Source organism: Toxotes jaculatrix, chromosome 6 (assembly GCF_017976425.1).
Source record: "Toxotes jaculatrix isolate fToxJac2 chromosome 6, fToxJac2.pri, whole genome shotgun sequence".
Taxonomy (NCBI): Eukaryota; Metazoa; Chordata; class Actinopteri; family Toxotidae; genus Toxotes; species Toxotes jaculatrix.
Genome location: NC_054399.1, coordinates 14621592 through 14641940, shown reverse-complemented (window position 1 = coordinate 14641940; position 20349 = coordinate 14621592). Strand labels below are relative to the sequence as shown.

General features: G+C 41.0%; 1 protein-coding gene across 1 annotated transcript in view; it reads right to left on the bottom strand.

The window, feature by feature from the left end:
* Nucleotides 1-371: 371 nt before the first annotated feature.
* camsap2a (calmodulin regulated spectrin-associated protein family, member 2a) overlaps nucleotides 372-20349 on the bottom strand; it is a 44328-nt gene continuing 24350 nt past the window's right edge. The window contains exons 5-19 of the mRNA XM_041040299.1: nucleotides 18298-18330; nucleotides 17455-17596; nucleotides 16611-16750; nucleotides 9226-9322; nucleotides 8895-8991; nucleotides 8691-8722; nucleotides 8486-8555; nucleotides 6133-8290; nucleotides 4995-5131; nucleotides 4296-4519; nucleotides 3562-3634; nucleotides 2952-3017; nucleotides 1683-1798; nucleotides 1223-1341; nucleotides 372-770 (exon numbers count right to left, since the gene is read on the bottom strand). Coding sequence (XP_040896233.1) covers nucleotides 465-770; nucleotides 1223-1341; nucleotides 1683-1798; nucleotides 2952-3017; nucleotides 3562-3634; nucleotides 4296-4519; nucleotides 4995-5131; nucleotides 6133-8290; nucleotides 8486-8555; nucleotides 8691-8722; nucleotides 8895-8991; nucleotides 9226-9322; nucleotides 16611-16750; nucleotides 17455-17596; nucleotides 18298-18330 — 3810 coding nt within the window. The 3' untranslated portion in view covers nucleotides 372-464. The remainder of the gene's footprint in view (nucleotides 771-1222; nucleotides 1342-1682; nucleotides 1799-2951; nucleotides 3018-3561; nucleotides 3635-4295; nucleotides 4520-4994; nucleotides 5132-6132; nucleotides 8291-8485; nucleotides 8556-8690; nucleotides 8723-8894; nucleotides 8992-9225; nucleotides 9323-16610; nucleotides 16751-17454; nucleotides 17597-18297; nucleotides 18331-20349) is intronic.

The window sequence follows — 20349 nt, the reverse complement described above, 5'->3', positions numbered from 1 at the left end:
ATCAACAGGATAATGCAAACAAAAATCAATCTGTACATGAATTAAAAACATTCAGTGCTTCAGTGTACCGAGTAAAATGTCCTAGCATTCATACTGTCTCTTTTTTGACGTTTGGCACATAGGAAACAAGAACAACACTCACACATGCCTTCATAGACTCAAACATGACAATCTCTAGAAACACAGAAGTGTTAAGCATTTACATCATTCTCCAACAGTGACATACATTCCAGTTGTTCATAATCTTTGAGTCCTATCATGTCCGGTCCAGAGTAAGGAGAAAAAACAAGGACAGGAATGCAATGAGAGGAAAAACAAACAAACATAAAAAAAGACAAATATGCATTCATCTAACTGGCATTGCAGGTGTTTGAATCTTTATGGATATGTACAGTGAAGTGCAAATTGAAATGAGGATGTTCCATTTGAGGGAGTAATGGTGATGTTACGGGTACCAAGTTCCATTAGGACAGGGCAGGCACTACTTTTTTAGGGGTGGCTGGCTTCTTGGTTTGCCAGAGGTGGTTGTGGATCGTCACCGCGTCCACGCTGGCCGACATGGTCTTGGCTGGTATCTGACTAAACTGCTTTTTGTCCGAGTTGTACTTGTAGAGGCCGTCTATCATCTTGCGTGTGATGCTCTTGGGGCCGATACCTGTCAGCTTGTTGATCTCTTCTGTCTCGGGGCAGTAAGTGTAGAGTGAGCGGAACTGGCAGCCGGCATCACGGAACAACACTAAGAAGTTGTTGGCCTCCGATTTTTCCATTTCCTGTTAAGGCAAGGGGAGAAAAAGCTCATTAGATGACATACAAAGGTCATGTATGCTGAAGGGACGCAAAGGTTTTAGTGACATTTGACTCATTCTTTGGACTCTTCTAAATTTGTTGTTGATCAATATTGGTACCAGGGAATTTGTAATCAATCAATCAATAATTGAATATATAAATCAAAGCAGGTCACCACTCTGCTGTGTTTTTCCTTTTAACTTAAATACTGTTTCCATTCACAGATTAATTCCTGTCATTCTATTTTACTGTTTTTCCCCAGTCGATACTCAGCAACCGTAAACAAAAGACTCCCCTTTATAGGAGGTCTTTTATTGTAAAACAGCTGCACCATTATTTGAATACCTACTTTTTTTTTTAATAAGTTTTTCATGCTTATGTGCCTTTATTTCATACCAATAAAATCGGACAGGGAAAACAGGAAGAGTTCTTTTACCTCCAGGATCTTGTTCTTTTGGCCCTCATTGACCTTGCCTGCGAGGCAGCAGTGAGCCAGAGCGTTCTGGATGATGTGCTTGTTAGACTTGGCACTGGGTTCCTTGTATAGTTTTGGTCCTGAATGAAAGCAGAGGGTTAGAACATCAGGAAGAGGCTGTTGTCATGGCAACCACTCCACATGTCAAAGAAAAGACGTCCCTCCCTCGTTCTTTTGATAAATCATTCATGAAGACTTCTACTGGTAGTGTTTTCGGATAGTGTCATAAAGGAATATGACTTATGAATGCAGCATTCATATCGCAAATAACTGTTCGCACAACAGACAATTCTATCCTGTTATTCCAAAACATTAGCTTATGTTGGAATTTGGCATCTTTGTGTTTATAAATACCTGTCCGGACTGTTTAAAAATCTGCATGAAAAACATGCTACAGCGTAAACATGCTAAGTTGACCAACCGGTGTACTCTGTGTTGGATGTAACAGAGGAGGTTGTGGATCCATTTTCCCAGTCCTTTTCTCCATTCCTGCTGCTAGAGCGACTTGGGGACAGGAAGCTGTCTGCAGAATCTGGCCTAGAACAGACACACACACACACACAAAGAGAATTAGTTCACCTTTCTGCAGACGTGCTGCTTCTGCACACTTCTGCAAATTATACTGCAGGCAGGGCAGGAAAATACTGTACTATATACAAGGCAAATAAATATTTTGAAACAGAGCTACCTGCAAAAATGAAGCAATCCAGCCATTGTAAAACAGCAGAATTTAACTTTTGGTTGGTGTCATTTTCCCACACTGTCTACGTCATGTTTGCATAGCTTTAACCTTTACTGTGCTGTAAACTGTGTGTGCTATTTCAGCGCACAGTTTGAGTTTGGACTTGGTTTGGTTGTACAGCCCTGCAGTAACTAGTAAAGCAGCGTAGCTTGCAAGCACAGGCAGTGAGTACGGTGACGTGAAGCAGTCTGGTGCACTGAAGGTCGATAAAAGAGGCCAATCGATTATAGTGCAGCTCTTGGCATTTACTTGCTCTTTTTGTGGATTGTAACTGCATTGTGTGTGAATACCACTTATTCTACTGGGATAATGATGCATCCAAAAAACACACTATTCTACCTCTATAATTATGTGAAAATCAATGAGCAGGGCAACTGTACAGTAAGAGCAACTAAATCCAAACTTAGCTCAAATGTGCTTGTGGTGCTTTTTTTGGGATCATAATCTGCCCACATTAACAAGTCATTTTAGCTTTCTTTAGTTTCTCAAAAAGGAAATCTTCCAATTGGATTATAGAAGTCTAATTTGGATTTAAGACAAGACAGCTTTTAAGACAAAATATAGGGATCAATGACTTGATAAGATGGATGTGTTATGGAGGGTGTGTTCTACGGGACTGGTTTGTGACGTAGAGGCTCTAGACAAAGCTTAATTTACTTTTTATCAGGTGTGAAAAAAAAACAGAAAGTGTAAATTGGTGCAGAAGGCAGCAGCAGAGGGGTGAGCGGAAAAACAGAGGTGATTATTTTGTGGTAGCGATTGCAGCTAAAAGCGAAGCTTTGGATCAGGGCTGTGAAGTTTGTCATAAGGATTTTTCCAAAAAGGGGTGAAAACATGTTCTATGAGCGCTCAGTCAATCCCTAATAAAAGCCAGCGTGGGGACAGGGTTTCAGTGTAGGATTGGTTTCAGGACAGCGTGAAGCGACTAACCGAAAGGCAGAAACTGACCTTCTCCTTCTCAGTTTAGGAGAGCTCAGAAAGTAGAAGAGACTGCCAGAGGCTAAACTAGAACTTCTGACATGTGTGAAACAGCAGCAAAGAAAGTAGTTAAAAAAAAAAAAAAAAGAAAGGAAGATAGGAAGAATACAGAAGAAACATTAGACGTAAGAACTGGAGTTATTCTGAAGAGTTTGGCTTTAGAAAACAAAAAAGGTCAGAAAATATCATTATTTCTGCATTTCACATGAAGAATAAACAGTTGTGTTAAAATCACTCCAAGGTCAAAGCTTGTCTGATATTCTCAGGTTTCACAAGATGTTCTTTTTTTAAGCACTGTAAGTAAGTAAGTATGTGCCCAATCTAATTAATGCTGAAACCCAATCAGATGTTAAAACCTGCTGTGTAATTTTTCACACTTTATATTTTGCTAAACGTATTTCACTGCTATAATCCGGAATGAATCAGAGTTGTGTTTCAAAAAGAATGAAATCTTGTGAATAAAACCCTAGAATCATCAGACTTTGAATTTGGATTAAAAGGTTTTTTATTGCATTTGGTTTATTCACACTTGACATGTTACGCCAGCACTTGGAGACTTAGTATTTTAAAAACGTCTCACCTTGGTGTCCTCTTCTCAGAGTGAACGCTGTCGCTGTCTCCCAGGTTGAGGGAAGCCAGGGACAAGCTGGAGACTGAAAAGACACGTTGGCGTGAACCTGGATGTGAGACAATGAGATGTGGCACAGCACGACACGATTACACCGACACCACGAATGACAGCATCACTGGACTGTCCACTGTGTTTTGTGCCAACCCTGTTACAGAGCAATGCAGCATCAGTGCTATGACAATGAACTCTCACATCTATAAAATACACACAAATCTGATATGGACATAACCTACAACACATGGTTAAATATGAATAAATATACATTGTATAATGCCTAATTAAATTTACATATAAGAACACATGTAAGAACACATAAAAACATGTTGCTGCATTGCTCCTTCCTCAAAACATTGTTGTGTGTTATTATTTCCTATTAGATATAATATTGATTGGGTTAGGAACACAATTTATCAATTTATATGATGTAATATCAAACAAATATCACAGTTCATCCACTTTAAAACTTAAATGAACCAAATTAGAGAAGTATTTTTTTCAGATTTTCTGTATAAAACAAGGATAAGTTGTTGGAAGATACTTCAGGAATGTAATAAAAAGACTAGCTGGCTGTGTAAGACATTTTCAGGTGGCACAAAGCAGAGTGGACACAGGACAAGACACAGGCAGATTCGACAGATGGGATGACCTTGACCTCTCCGATTGGGGGTCGTTCCCGGGGTTACCTGTGGCAGCTCTGACAGGGGTTTTGGGGGAGTCCATACTGTCACGATGGATGGACTTTGGCCGGCCCCGCCTCTGCTTGGCTCCACCGGCTGGTCGAGGTTTGATGACAGTGTCCATGTCCTCCATCAGTTTGAGCTGCTTCCTCCTGAGATATTCCTGTTTGATGAACTCTCTCCTGGCCTTGTCCTCCTCCTTCCTGAGACGTTCCTCCTCTGCTTTCATTCTGAACAGACAGACCAAAGGGACGGAAGCAGAGTCTTATGCATGATTATATACGGAAGAATCATAAATACAATCAGATCAAGATCAACATTAAGTAAGTTTTTGTCCTTATTTTCCTCAAAGTAGTGGAGTTCTTAATTCATGTTATGTTTATGTTTTATGTTGTTTTTGTTTTTTTTAAATGCTAAAGATTTTCTGGTTGCAGTGAGGATGTGCTGCTTTTCTTTTGTGACATTCAATTCAATATCTCTGGGTTTTCACTGTTGGTCAGACAAAACAAGCAATTGGAAGATGCTGTCTTAGACATTTAGACTAGTAAAATGATCTGTGGTTGCAACCATAGTGTTTATAAAACTCCATTCAGAACAACAAAAATAAAGACAGAAACAAATAAAAGATAGGACAAAAAGATAGACAGGAAAGAGAAATGCATATACTAATGTGTATGGATTTATTCTCCAGATGTGTCAACATACCGTGCTTCCTCTTTCTTCTGCTCTAGCTCAGCCTCCAGCTGCATCTTCCTCTGCTGGCTCTCCTTCTCCCTCCTCATCCTTTTCTCCAGCAAAGCTGCCCTCCTCTGAGCCATATTCTCCTCTGCCTTTCCGTCCTCCTGAGACATGAAGGAAACAACGCCAGTCACTTTACACCGCTGGAACTAAATGGTGTTCGAGGTAGACTAAAAATTCAGCGTCATTTACTGAATATTATACAGTTTATTAAGCATAGTTGATCTTCTATGGTTCTGACATGCTGAGGCTGAGCTGAGTGTTATTATTGTGTGAGACTCCTTGAATCATTTTATTCATTTGATCTAATATAATGAATGAGATAATCCAAACCCTGAGCTGTTATTGTGAAAGGTCAACTCTTCTTTGTGTAATTAAATGAGACAGTAAAAAGACTGGCAGAGAAAAAATTATAGTACGAGGTGTGATATTTGATTTGTATAAGGCTTATACATACTCAATCAATGTATTATAAATATAAAATCATGCTACACCACTACAATATCGAATACACTTTGTTCTCAGTGGTTTACAACACAGAGTAGGTACACCAGTCTCCTAATATTATATATAATAATATATAATATAAAAAAAATCAGCTTCATTCAAATTTGTATTTCATGTGAACATCGTTTGCTCATCCCTCAGTATCCACCCTCACGATCTATTCCATTCAACCCTTCTCCAGCCCCACATTTCCACAGCTGTGCCTCAATTATTCACAACAGCCCCAGTTTTCTGACCTACATCAAAGCCCAGACTGCAGCCAGGAAGTCATCTCACATCCCATAAATGGAAAGATAACGCTGTCCTCAGTCGGCATGTTTCCGGAACCATTTATCAACTCACGTAAGGAACAGGAGTGTTTCCTGATAAAAACAAACTTGCCTGCCCTAGGTTCAAATGTATAATTGCTTTTTTTTCCACAGCTGCACCACTACATTTTAGAGCTTCCATGCGGCTGCAACCTGGATGTTCCATGCTCTGGTTCTTATGATTTTTGCTGATGACTATGTTTTATGTTTTTTTGTTTGTTTTTTTAATTGGTTTTAAAAACATCCTTCATGTACTATGTTGACAGAAATTCTCTGAAACAACAGCCCACCTTGAAGAAGAAACCTCTGCACATCTTCTGCTCCTCATCTAGGCCTTCCACGTTACCCTGCTGCATCTCCAGTCCATCGTCAAGGGTCAGGTCCTCCAGTGGCTTCGTGACTGACAGAGGAACTTCAATCAAGCTGCTCTTTGCTTGGCCTGAGGCTTCTGGCTGGGGAGGGATCTCTGTAGGTGTAACTGTAAAGGTTTCTACCACAGGGTGGGCCAGAACCTCAGGAAATGATGACTCTATGGTGGGTTTGACATCTACAATTGACTTCTGAACTCCGGCTTTCTGTTCATCTGTTTCCATGACAGCAATCTTGGATTGGCTGTGAGCCTCCCTTTCCTGGGTTTTGACATTTGAGTCTACTTCTGTTTGCTCTCTTTTGTTCTGCAGGTCAGGGGAGCTGGGGGGTGAGCTGGCTACACATATACTGGCAAACTCTCTCTCTGGGGAAAGGAGGGAATCAGTCTCCTTGGTTTTATCTCCTTCTGGGGCTACTGTCTCTGGATTGGCGGTTGCTGGTTTCTCCCCCATGTAAACAAAGGAACTTGCCAAAGGCTGGCAGGGAGAAAATCGCCGTAGCCTTGGGATGCTATCGACAGATTGCGGGGCAGTTAGGACTCGACTGTAGGGAGCAAGCTTGAGCTCACTGGGACGAGCAGTGCGGGGATTACGTGAGTGGAAGGAGGCAGATTTGCGTTTGATGCTGGTTGGAGAGCGGTGGGTGGAACGAGGAGAATCGGCAGGAGAAGAGGGTCCTGAGGATCGAGTAACAGCTCCGGCTCGACTGTGTTTTTGTGGTGACGGGTTTGTATGTGGAGGAGAGATGACCCACGCCTGCTGATGTTGTTGCTCCCTCATGGCCATGATGACTTCCTGCTGCTGAGCCAGTCGCTGCATCTCAGTCTGGAGGAAGGCTAATGAGTGGTTGAGTTTCTCAATAGAACGTGTGTACTCTGTGAGATCCACCTCGGTTAGCTGAGCATGACTTTGTCCGCCCTCTTCCCCTGCACCGGGTGACTTTGTCCAGCAGGAGGCTGTGCTGCTTTGCTCTGCCCCATCGGGTGTGTCTGCCTTCCTCCTCCCAAACTTAAAGACGGGACTTGTGCTTGCTGCCTTGCCTTCTCCCTCAGTTTTCCCTCCTTCCTCTCCACTGGCGGCCCCATCCCCTTTTCTCTTTACCACATTGAGAAACGCTGAGTGACCCATCTTTTGCCGATGCCTTGTAAAAGCCGCCTCCACTTTCTTCTTCTGTGCTTCAATGGCTTTCCGTTTCTCCTCCAACCTCATCCTCAGCTGTACCATCTCCGTAGCCATGACTTGAGCGGGGTCATTGGGTGGAAGCTGGACAGGTGTTGGCGATGCTTGAGCAGTAAGGGGCGGTGTGGTTTGTTGATGGATGGGGCTGTGCTCAGGGGTTGGGGCCCAGGAGACAGATAATGGGAGGCCAAACTCAGAGCCCTCAGGAGTGGTCTTGAGGGAGCTGCTGCTGCCCCTCCCTGAGTCAGGTGCTGATGGATTGAGCTTCCTCAACTTCTGTTCAGCAAAGCTGGTCAACTTCACTCCTGAAGGGGATTTGCTCTGGCTGCTTGGGCAAGGGCTTGGTGAGTCCATATCCAGCTCCATGTTCACAGAGCAGTCTTTCAGAGAAGAATCCTCATCCAGCATGTCCTCTGTTCGGATATGGATGCCAGTGTCTACCTCTGTGGTGTCTGTGGTGCTCAGAGGTCCTTTGGAGTCCACCTCAGACAATGGCTCTAAGCCACCAACACTAGCTCCATGGTCCTGACTGTGGAGGAAGAAACCGTTGTTGATGCCCTCCACTGGGGGCCTGCTAGGACTGTGGATAATTTGAAGAGCCTCCTCCATGGAAGGAGTTGTTGCCATGACACTCCCATGTCCGTTGGGATAAGCTCGCCGGCCAGGCTCCATACCAGCTAGGCTGTCTGGGCAACCTTCCTCCTCAATGCCAACATTCTGACCATTCACTGGCTGGAAGGACAGATTCCGCTTCATTCCATGGGGCAGGTGGTGGACCTTGAAACCGGAACCATCATCGGTGCTGACAGACCTGACCATGCCACGTGTGGAGGAAAGAGGGGCAGGAGCAGAGTCCTCTTTGTCAAAGGGGATGTCAAAAGACACTCCATAAGGTCCAGACCTAAGCAGAAAAACAGAAAAGAAACTTAAGACTACTGAAACTTTTTTGCTAACAAATTCGAAAATGTTATTTCAGGAAAGTTAGGTTTAGCAACATCACAAGATGCTTTTCTTAATACCCATGGGATGATTAATTCTCTTGGGGAATAGGTATTTTAAGTGAGTAGCACATGAACAGGACAGCAGTATTACTAACCTTTTCTCTTTGGGCCAGGTGCCAAGGTTGCCATCAACAAAAGACATTGAGGTTGACCTCTTGATCTCTCCTGGAGGATACAAATAGACAAAAAAAGACTCAAAAAGCGGTTGTTGTACCTATAAGTAATCATATTTGGATATTTATATTTAATAGTACATTTTAGATAAAAAAAATTAAGAAATAAAATGGAAAAAAAAATCACCTGAGTTTCTGGGCTGGGGTCGGAGGGGTAAACTAGAGAAAGAGAATAAAAAAATGGCAGACATGTTATACCTTGTAATACATATTTTTATTCTCCTTTTCACCAACCAGGGTAAACTAAGTGCCTTGCTAGTGCAATTTTAGAAGTACATATATCACGTATCTAGAATTCATGTTACAAATACCATCTTTCTGACAAACATACCTGGGTCGCTCAGGGCTGGGGGGTCTTTCCATGAAGCTTCTCTTGGTTGCCTTGGAGATGGGGATAGCTGGCATACTCTTCAGCACGGCTGAGGGCTCTGAGGTGATGCAACGGATACGACTTATCAAATTTTGCTTTTACTATGGACACTAACATAGTACTGTACTTCAATTTCACCCTGATTACCTTGCTATATGCAGGTTTCATTTAAAACACAATTACAGGTACTTTGTAGCTACTATTACTTCTAGCACTTACCACCACTCTGTGATACTGCTGTTGCTATTGCTACTATGATTGCTATTGTCAGATCAGAGTGTTTAAGACTTGCCTGTGCCTTCGCTGTCCAGTTTTCTTGGTTTCACAAAAGACGGCTTGACCACTTCAAACCACCAAAACAGCTCTGCCATAAACACCAGGTAGTTATTCTGGAGAAAAAAAAAATCAAACAAAACTAACATTAAAACATCGGATGTTGTTGGATTACATTCAACCACTCAGCTCACAGACTCATACTTCAGGGAGACAAATGGTTCTGGCCAGAGACAAATTCTCTAAGTGTCCTTTTGTCCCTTTATCCAGAGTACCGCCTGTAGCACAACTGCATTGTACCTATTTCTCCAGCAGGTGTCTCTGTTGACCCCTGCAGATTTAAGTATTACTTGTATCTTTCAGCCTGCATGTAAATAATTCACAAATCTTTCTCCATTTCACAGAGTATCTTCTTATGAAAAAGATGCTTCATAGCCTATACTCCAGTGCAGTAATGTACAAAAGAATATATATATTTATCATTTTTTTGGATATTTTCTCAAATGAGTGAGGTTTGTGTTAATGAAATTGTGGCTTTCCTGCTTATTCAAGAGCCAGACTTTTCACATTGAGAGATTTTTTTTTTTTTTTTTTTTTTTGTTTTCTAACCAGATGTAATCAGAGTCACAGCCTTTCATCTACTGAATAAGCTAATCGTCCACTTACTAAATAATGTGAATAGTACCTGTGGTAGTAGAGAGAAGTGATTAAGGCATTAACCTCATTTACAAAATAGAGGTCAGCTATTTTTTTTCCTGTTGTCCATCACACAGCATGCAATCCACCAGTTAACCTGAATTAGACAGGTAAGAAATGTTGGAGGGATTTTTGCCACTGCTGTGCCAGGTCACGACAACTTCCGAATGAGGTCAGCATACAGTGGGAGGTCAGACTGTTTGCAGACACTGCACTGCAAACAATATCTATCTTATAAAGTCATTTTAACCAGGATATTATAGTTTCAACCACTGTTTTTTTTTCTTACACCACAAAGTAAAAATGTATGAACTGTTAAATACTATTACACTTGTTTTGTAAAGACAGTAAGAGTTACGCTGTACAAAGGTATGAGTTATGAAAAACCTTAAGCAGACATTACTGAAGAAACACCACATGGTTCAAACAGAATGGCTAGCATCAATTCAATTCAGTCTCATATTTAGTCTAAGTACTTTTTTTTTTGGTAAATGAAACCCAGTTTTTTTTTGCTATCACAGGTGAAATTATTCCATGTAGGTTGGCTTGTTTTAAACAAATTTCATTATCTTGATACACTGTATTGGAAACAGAATTCAAGAGCTCAAGCAGATTTTTATCCATGTTAACATATTTCAAGAATCAATACTAAATTAATTATCAGCCCAAATTGATCAGTATTTGCTGTGAACATGCTGGCACTCACTCACAGATGCACACATGCACACGCATCTATGCAAAACGAGTGCAGTGAAGCAGGAACGACCTTGAGGAAACACACCCCCTCCCCGCCCTCAGTCCATGGTCTCCAGACAAAGACAATGCTGCATGGCTCAGACCTGACTTACCTCATCAGCAACATTTCACTCTACCATGCACACACTAACTCACACACATCATACATACACTCCTTAAGCCCCTAAATTGCAGCTCAAAAGCTCAGCAGGGTGGGTAGAGGCAATTAACAGCAGCAATACTGGTCTCCCTTGTGGGTGTTACTGCAGCATTTTACATTTTCTTTTTGGACCTCTTTTTGTTTTTACCTCACATGCCAGTGTGCAGAGCTGAAAAAGTCTGACAAGGTGTGTTTCCACACCTACAGGATCCACTCTAGGTGTGAGAAGCAGTAGAGCACATGCTTACCAAAGTAATTCAAGTCAAGCTGAAAAATATCTAATAATAATCTTCTTTATATGCAAACTGAACACTTGCATATAAAGAAGTTTTTCATCAGTGGGTCAGTGAGAAATGTCTCATCCTATCAATCATCCTTGTCAACCTAGGTTTTGTGATCCATTTGCCCCTTTTATGACTCTGGGGTTAAATAGTTCTTAAGCACAGAACTGCTAACAGGCACTAAATCAAATAACAAAGTGCTGGTTACCTTTACTTGTGGTCAGCATTTGAAGCATTCCTTGGTAAACAGAAGAAGCAAGAGCCAGAAAGCAATAAAGAAAGAGAGAGGCTACGACCTCCTATCTTCAGTTCAGTCCAGCTTGGTGGCAACAGTCCAACCTCACTTCTCTTTATCCATCTGTCCATCTGACTACTACTGGTACACCAGGTGTGAGTGTTATCACTTAATTCCACCAGTCAGCAGTCACGCACACTCACACAATTCCCCCTACAACCTACCACCGCACCACCACCGCGCCTAGCTCCCCACTGACTGGAGTTACTACCTCATGGGCTGCCAGGTCTGCAGCGTTGCCAGATCTGGCTGTTTGGAGATTTGAGTGTCGGACTGTGTCACTCTCAGAATGAAAACAGGAACCTGATTGGTGATTACTAGAAGAGCTCGGGGTGGAGGGAGGTTGGGGTGAGGCGGGAGCTAATCCACTCTGCAGGGACGGGCACAAACGGCCTCCCCCCTCCTCTGTTCTGCATGTCCTGTACATGCACACACTCACACATGGATTGTGTAACGTTTAAACGCACCAGCAACGTATAGATCTTGCATGCATAAAATGCAAATAGCAGGTCACACCCTACAAATTATATTATTAAACTCAGCTAGACACAAGACTTGGCCACACACTGAGCATTCACAGGGCATTAATGTCAACAATCACTGGGCCAGAGGACTGATTAAAGGATCTAGGTCCTGTAGCCAGCCAGACAGACTCAATCCAATCTGGAAAACCCACTCTCTTGAGTTACTGCCAAGTTTATCAGGCTGCCCTGAGTTGCCCACTGAAAAGCCTGAGTTTACGTTACATTTCTAAAATTTAAAAAAAAAAAGAAAATCTGATTTCTAAAAGACCAAACACAGACATGTGACCAGAGCTTCACGTTAAGAAATCCAGTGATGAATTGATGAGGGTACCATGATAATGAGAAGAACACCTATTATTTGAACACCACTTAACCCTTGCACTCCTTACCTGCTGGTGATCAAAGAGTTTGTTGTAACACAACACTCACTTCAAGTCACCCTGATTCTATCAGTTATTAGTTGGGGGCATTAGTTCACTGTAATACTGTCTGTTACCTCTGTCAACTGACACGCCACAGTGGAACAAAGATCCTTTATTACAGACAACCAATAGATTGTAGACAAATGATTAACTAACTGAGAGCCATGTTGAAGGGGCAACTTCTGAATTATATTAAGTGTGTTAATTGTCTTCCTTGGGGCAACCTCAGCATGTCTGCTAAAAAAGAAGCAAACGCTGGCAAAAACCCAAAGCTGGTGAATTTAATTTCTCCTTCTTGGATCCACAGATGGTAATTTAGATGTGCTGTGAATTAATTAAATGAAGAGCCAGTAAATGGGAGTGGGTTGACGTGATTTACTAGCCTGCTGTCCATTTGGAAAGAATGGCTTTGAGTAATGTGTGTATTCTATCGCTTTGGGGGGGGCGGGGTGGATTGATCCCTTTTTTTATCAAACATACAATATGCTGTGTTTTATGTAGACTACCAATGCCCTGAAAAACCAATTTGTGAGGGAGGGAACAGAGCTTTAACGCTTTATGTACAGTGGTCGACATATTCCACCACAAAGGAGCACAAAGAATCTGAGATGGAGTTGCCAGACAGACTGGTGTGTGGAGAAATGAAGTCACTCTCCAGCTGTCAAATGGTCACACTGTGAGGATTCATGCTCACTTCCAATTTTCTACACACACTGTATCTGATGTCTTCAGATGACTGATAATACATATTAATGTGTTTAAGCCCACACCAGCTACAGTCTAGCCCTTGTTTAAACTGAATCGAGGTGTCTCATTTAATGCTTATTTGTCAGGTTTTGTCATTCGATTTATTTCTTTTCTGTGTTATTTAAGATAGTAAACAATTTTTTTTATATCGTTGTCCAGACAAAATGGGGCCCTCAGAAATTATAATAGGCGGTTCTCTGACAATTAATGGAAAAAGCAATTAGTCCATAGATTAAATATCTACGATTAAGCGATAATGAAAATAATCATTAGCTGCAACCTTAATTAACGTGCAACAGTGTATAATGGTTGATTTTGTGCAAAATGTTCGCATGGTTCCGAAATCATTTCGAAATTTTCCTTCATATCGTTCTGTGTTCTTCATTCTAAATCAGATGTAATAATCTCTAATCACATCTGATGGAAGATTAGCACAGCAACACTTTCAGCTAAGTGTGATATTTGCCATGGTGTGCGCGCGCCTGTGTTTGTGTGCATGTTTTAGTGATGGACATGTCTAAACACATCATCAAGTCCCCCAAAAGATGCTGCCTCTCTTTCTCTCTTTTTCCCACCTCTCTAACCATTTCAAACTCTGTTATCACTCCTCCTTGTCTCTTCTCTCCTGTTTCCATTTTCTTCCACATCAACACCTCATTTGCTTCCCCTCCAGTCTAATGTCTCGGCTCAGTCTCTATAATAAGGTCTCCATTAGTATGACAGGCCGCGACGTACAGCTGCTGAGGATGTGACTGCCTGGAAACTGGGTCAAGGTTACTGAATCTAACTGGTTCTGTGTGCAGTTCTGGCTGCACTGCTGCTCTCAGGCAATAACTCTGCCCTGCTGGGATTTTTTTTTTTTATCCCCTTTGAAATCAGTGTCAGCAAAATACTGATGCTGGCTGCTTCACATGACTCAATTATTATTTTTTTTCCATGTTGTGCGCTTAGTTGAGGCATGTGAGTTTAGGGCTGCTTGTAGAGTGAAATGGAAAACATTTTCAGCAATATGAGACATGAGTGCTTTATTCCTGAATTATGATGATTTATGTATACTATAATGTGAGTAGAATATTAGTACAAATTTAAATATTGCTTTTGCTGCTACTAAGCACCTGCAGTGCTCTATTTTTCCACATATAAGCTTCAGTACCTAAGGCATCAGGAGTTTTTGCTACTCTTTCTTTTATCTTCAGATTAACGAAATAGCAAAAAAACAAAACAAAAAACCTCAACTCAGCTGACTAACTTCTTTACTGTCGTGTGTTTAACATAGCTAAAACTGCAAAGCCTATTTTTTTTTTTTTTAAACAGTCTTGAAAGCTGATGTTTAGTCAGTCTGGACAGTCTTCTGATGTTTGTTCTTTCAGTGACCTGTATTCTATCTGTGCTGAGAGCAACAGTCCTGAATCAGAGGACATGCTGAGGTGACAGTAAGGCAAAGTCAAACTCATCCGGACACATTGTGTTTTTTTTCTTTTGTTTGTTTTTTCTACCTCTTATGCAGCTCTCAGGCAGAACACATTTAGATGGACACTTCAGGAACAAGCACAAACACACAACTGGAAGGGAAAGTTACACACCAAACCACCAGACAAATACTAGCACATTGTGACTGTGGTAGCCATTATGCCTTTTATGTGACAGAATAGCTACAGGGGCTATTTTGGGGTGTTGTGGGACTTGTGGACTCCATTATAGCTATTTTATAAGAAAGTGAAATTCCCTGCAGCAACCAAAATACATATATGTGCACACAGAAGCTGACCAAGAAAACACAGCTACAAAGAAATGTAAATCCTGTCTCCGTGCTGCATGCAGCATGTCCATACACATACATAAGTATAGCATGGGTTTCTCAAAATTAAGACCCCTTTTCCCATTAACTCTTTGGCATTACACTGGTTTTGAAAAACAAAAAGAACAGGAGACAGAGAGGGAAAGTCACACCGGAGAATATCAGCAGTCTCTTCCTGTTTTGAGACAGATAGCAATAAAGTTTTCTGACTTAATATTGCCACCGCTGGACATTCTGACCAGGCCTGTGGCTGATCCCAAGAGACTTATATATGTTTTCATTGTAGAAAAGTAGGTAGAAAGAAAATTAGGACAGGGAGTGAGTTTATTGTCAAATACAGTGTCCTAGCTGTTTCTCTGACACACACACTCTAGCAGGATCACACTTTTATATACCACAAAATTGCAATCAACATTCCCACAACAGCAGCAGACACCCTCAAATACAGCACGCACATGTATGCACAGTGGTGGTGTGGATGTCAGAATAGAGGTGTGGGAATGAACACAAGATAAATTGAGCTTGTAACTGAGAGAGATGGAGTGAGTCAGTGTGAGACAGAGAGAAAGATAATGAGTGACTGTGAAGGATCAGGAACAGACAAAGTATGATAGGGAAATTAGAAAAATTACACAAAGTAAAAAAGAAACTCAAAAGAAACAAAAAGAAGGAAAGAAAGAAAGAAGGGCATAGATGTTTGAGAAGATAAGTGGAGAAGAAGGAAATTAGGAAAGCAAGACAAGGAAGAAAAGAAATGAAAAAGAATAGAAAGGAATTAGAGAAAGGAATTAATAAAGAAAGACAAGGAAAGTGTGAGAGGAAAGAATAAAAAAAAACATGCAGACATGTTAAGAGAGCAGGCTGAGTGCAGCTCTCCATGCTTGTGGTTGGTGAAGACAGATAGTTTGGACTGAATGGTTTTTCCACAGCATGACTCACGACACTGGCCTACAGAGCTGCTTATTTCTCCTGTTTCAATTCGCCTCACTGACTGGATACAACACCATATGGTTTTCTAATTTGTTTAGTCAAAAATCTGTGAATGAATTAGCACATAAGGGATTTGAGTGACCTTATGGAAATAATCGTTAACTTTTGGATTTGTCTGTAATTTTGTAAATGTGCCAAAAAAAAAGACCTGACATTTCCCACCTGGTTTTTAAGAAAGAACCAGCAACTTATCTGGATTTTAGTTTAACAATCATTTTTCATGTGGGGTTACATTTTTTCCAGATGGTGGTTTTTCTATTACCTATCACTACTCCACTACTACTCCTTTCTGTTGACACACACTGGCTGCATTTTAAAGGGATCGTTTCAGTGTGAGCAGTTCAGCAGTTTAAGTTCTGACAGATATTTCTCCAAGGCTGTAACGACTGTCGCACACTGACTGCAAAAGTAATTTCAGAGGGGAGAATTGTTTTGCAGAGAGATCCTCTGGACACCAACCAAACAGGATCAATATCACAAAACATATGTCAGCTCTGGGCTTTTTTATGTTTAGAAAGAAAAGAAATTCCTTAAAATCATCATTGAACTTAATTTTAAAAAATATATAATTAAAATTAAAGTAGTAATCAGTATAAATAAAATGAGCTAGTCGCCCAAAAAGCTTACGCTGACTTACCAAATAAGCTTAAAATGGTTTAACAAGGCAGTGAGGGTCAAATGATTTCAAATGTTAAAGTGAAAATCTCACTTTGGAAATGTAACTCCAGATTTAAGTGCCGTAGATTTGAGCAGTACCTTGATGGTGGAGGAGGCGTAGAGCATGTCCTCCAGGCTGAAGTGGCAGCAGCTGTTCAGGTTGTCTTTGCAGAAGTCCTGGATGAGCTGCAGGTTGTACAGCCGATCAGCCAGCGTCATGTTCTCCTTCAGAGAGACATCTGGGAGGGCAGAAGGAGCCATCAGGTGTCAGGGTCAGTGTGACGTCAGTTATGAATTTAAAGTGGTCCTGGCTGTAAAGTGCTGATGGTACTGATGGTCAGATCAGAGATGTGAGTAGTGTGTTAAGTGAAGTGTTGAGAATCTTTAAGTTGAAGTGTAATGGCTTGTAAATGACTGACCAATCATGACTGTGGACTGAATGTCATCAACCAGTGGGTGGAACTGTGTATTAATACATTTAAAGAGTCTCGACTGATTGATCTTTTGTTCTTATGATGTTTTCAGTTTAGTTGAATACTTGTGTATGCATGAGCTGTATGTGAGTGTGTTGGGCCCACTATCAACAAACTTTATCAGCAAGCTGATGTGATCATGTGACATTTGTTTGCAACTGATGTTTGATCTAATGAATGAATCATTAGCTTGTGTTTCCTAAAAAATAAATATAAAATCTTTTCAGACAAACACAAAAAAATAGAGGTGAATAAAAACAGTTCCACCTTTCAAAAAAGTTTTGAAAAGTGGAAATTTAATTCAGCAAAAAATCTGAGCTCATTTGTTTTGGTCAAAAGAACCCCTCCTCCTCCTGCAGGTCACTCTGTTGCAGGACCTACAGATGGCCTGCCCCAAACCAACACACAACTCTTCCATCAGACCACTCTAATATAATATAATATGTACTAATATCATCCCAGCTCCTTACCATCCAGTGGTAGCAGCTGAGGGCAGTAGAAATGCAGCAGAGCACCCAGGGCCGAGCCATCTGTGCTGTCTTTCAGCAGGTTGTCCACTGGGGGGATCCAGGGAACTAGCTGGGTCGAGGCCGGCTCTTTCCTGTACCGAGCCTGCATAACATAAAATACATACCTATAGTGCCAGCATTACCAGCTGTATCTTTAACGTCTCTTTAAAGAAGCAGTAGCACTCTAAAACACATCGAGGTGTCATTAGAGTCACTCACGTATAAAGTAACTCTGGAGCATGTGTACTAAAATGTTTCAGCCGTTGGAAAGAAACAGTCATAGTGAGAACACTGAGAGTCCACAACACCCACTATGGTAGTGAGCATTGCTGCACAATTGATTTTTCCAGATGGTGTAATCTAAAGCGATAAAGATCAAAATAATTACCCACTCAACATGCTGAGCATATTCAGTAAAACGTAAGTATTTACATATAGTATTCTAAATGAGAAACAGTCAGAAGTGCCATATCAGTGTGTCTGCTTGTTATGTGTCAGTGAGTGCATGGATTCTGATGTCATTCACAATCCACTGCTTTCTCTTAATGGAAAATAACTATAGTTATACACATTTTCGGAATTTCTTATTTTTGCTGTACATTAAACCACATGGATACAGCCCAAGGAATCAAAACAAACCACAAGATAATAAAGTAAAGCCGAGTTTACGTAACAGAGAAGTCACGGGCAGATGCACACTTGAGATAAAACGATGGTAATCAAGACAGAAAGAGGGAGGAGGCGGGAGAGACGATCACTATGGATACACAGATGAGAGAGCATAGCACAGAGTAGTTGACTTACAGGCACAAGCTTCATGTACCACTTGGTTGGAGACTGCAGCAGCACAGCAAAAGAAAAAAAACAACAACAACAAAGAAAATATCTGTTAGTGAGATTAGTTAGTAATGCGATTAGTAATACAAGGAAAGACAGGACAGGTGTGAGACTAAAGAGAGTGTAAACCTGTGTGTTACTGAGAGTGCAGGAAAAGCAGCCCACACAACCTAAATAACCCTGAAATTGTGTTTAGTGAAATGTGGTGTTAACATTTGAGCAAATATCATATCTTGCACAGTACAGTATAAGTGTTTAGTTAAGGACAACTGAAATATTAGCTATGCTGAGGGTTCAGTCACAATTTCACTCAATTAAAATGGCATCAAAACTTTTCCAATTTTTTCCTCCCTGAATGTCTCTCAAATCTCATCAGTGTAAAAAGAAAAACAGGAGAAACATTTCCAAACCTCATATTAAAAAAGTGCATGATGAGAAACTGGATCATCAGAGCTTTATGTGACCAGAGTAGAATCAAAACCTCAAACTGGATCAAAACAGGAGAAGCACAGGTACCAAAATGTTTAAGCCTTTTGTTATTGTGAGTCTACAAGTACGTCTTTTCACATTTGCTGTCCGTTGTCAGTTCACAGTTTTGTCTGGTATGAGTTACAAAATGACTAAAATAAATATGGACAGTTATTAGAAAAGTGCTGCAATTCTTGAGTGTGAAAGACTTTTTGCAGGTTTTTTTGTGTGTATGTGGAGCTTCGATTCCTGTAACAGTTAATCAGCTCACATTAATGATTTTTGTTATAGTGTAAATATTAGCTGGGAGGAATGTTAGAATTAAGGGACACTGTATGGTACCAACAAAATTGGGAAATGTAAAAGAGAAAAGCATCAGACATTAGACCTACAGTAGGGACAAGAAACCAAACAACAATACCACTGCGTAAATGTAACCAAACTGTCAGCTATCCACTGACAATGTAAGCTGATTCCAGAGGAGGAGAGGCTTGCCTCAATAATAGCTAATTCCCACACTACCTAGAGGCATCAAAGAACCAAATGTAAGTGCCACTCAAAGTGGCTGGCAAGTCCTCAACTTCAAAGGCAAGCCGTGACTCATGAGAAAATACAACCGCTTTGTACTGAACCCCCCCCCCCCCCCCCCCCCCAACCCCAAAATAAATATTAAAGGCAGCTAAAGGATGAAAAGATCTGGATTCTCCTGATTTGATTAACGTCACAGCCGTCTAAATTGTAATTTGAGTTACCAGCAAGAGTCTGATGCCATCAGTGAATCACACCTGATGTAATCCAATCTACAACATACTAGTTAATCAATTTTATCTATTTGCCGGTGAATGGACTGTCTCTGAATCTGATGTCACAGCATTAATGTGACTGTCTTGATGAGTTGCAGGAAAATAAAATGTAGATCCGCTAAAGGATGGAAAATCATCTCAGTGTTTCTAATTGAGAAAAGTGCTTGGCTTGCCGTTCATGAAGTAAAAAGTTCACTGAGAGATCAGATGTTAGTGGACTGCAGAAATGATCCATGATCAAAAACAGACCATGTTTTGTGTATTTATATCCCTCTCATAACAACATTTAGACAGCGACAGTGAGGAAATACTGCCGTGTATATTTGGAGTGATCCTGTGATTGTGGAATAATAGAATACCTACCCTAATTGTTCTATTCAAGTTTATGTGAGCTCCTTTTGTTACTGTGCCATGTAATTCAGCACATATTTTTTGTCACTTATGTTATCATAATGTCCAGATTCCTTGAAATTCGTTGTACTTCGCAAATTAAGTAACTGCGATACGTGCCTTACAATTATACAAAGATTCCTGATTTGAAGAAACCATTAGCTGTAGCGCACTGAAATTCAGCAGCATTACACAGTGTATTTGCAGGCAAAGAGAGAGACAGACAAAATCTGCCCTTGCTGCATTCTCCAATACATGACCTCACAAAGTCAATGCAGCCTTACAGGCCAAGTTGAATATCTGGATGGCAGGAGGGGAGCTTGGCATGAGACAAAACCGGTTTAGATCAAGCTCTGAG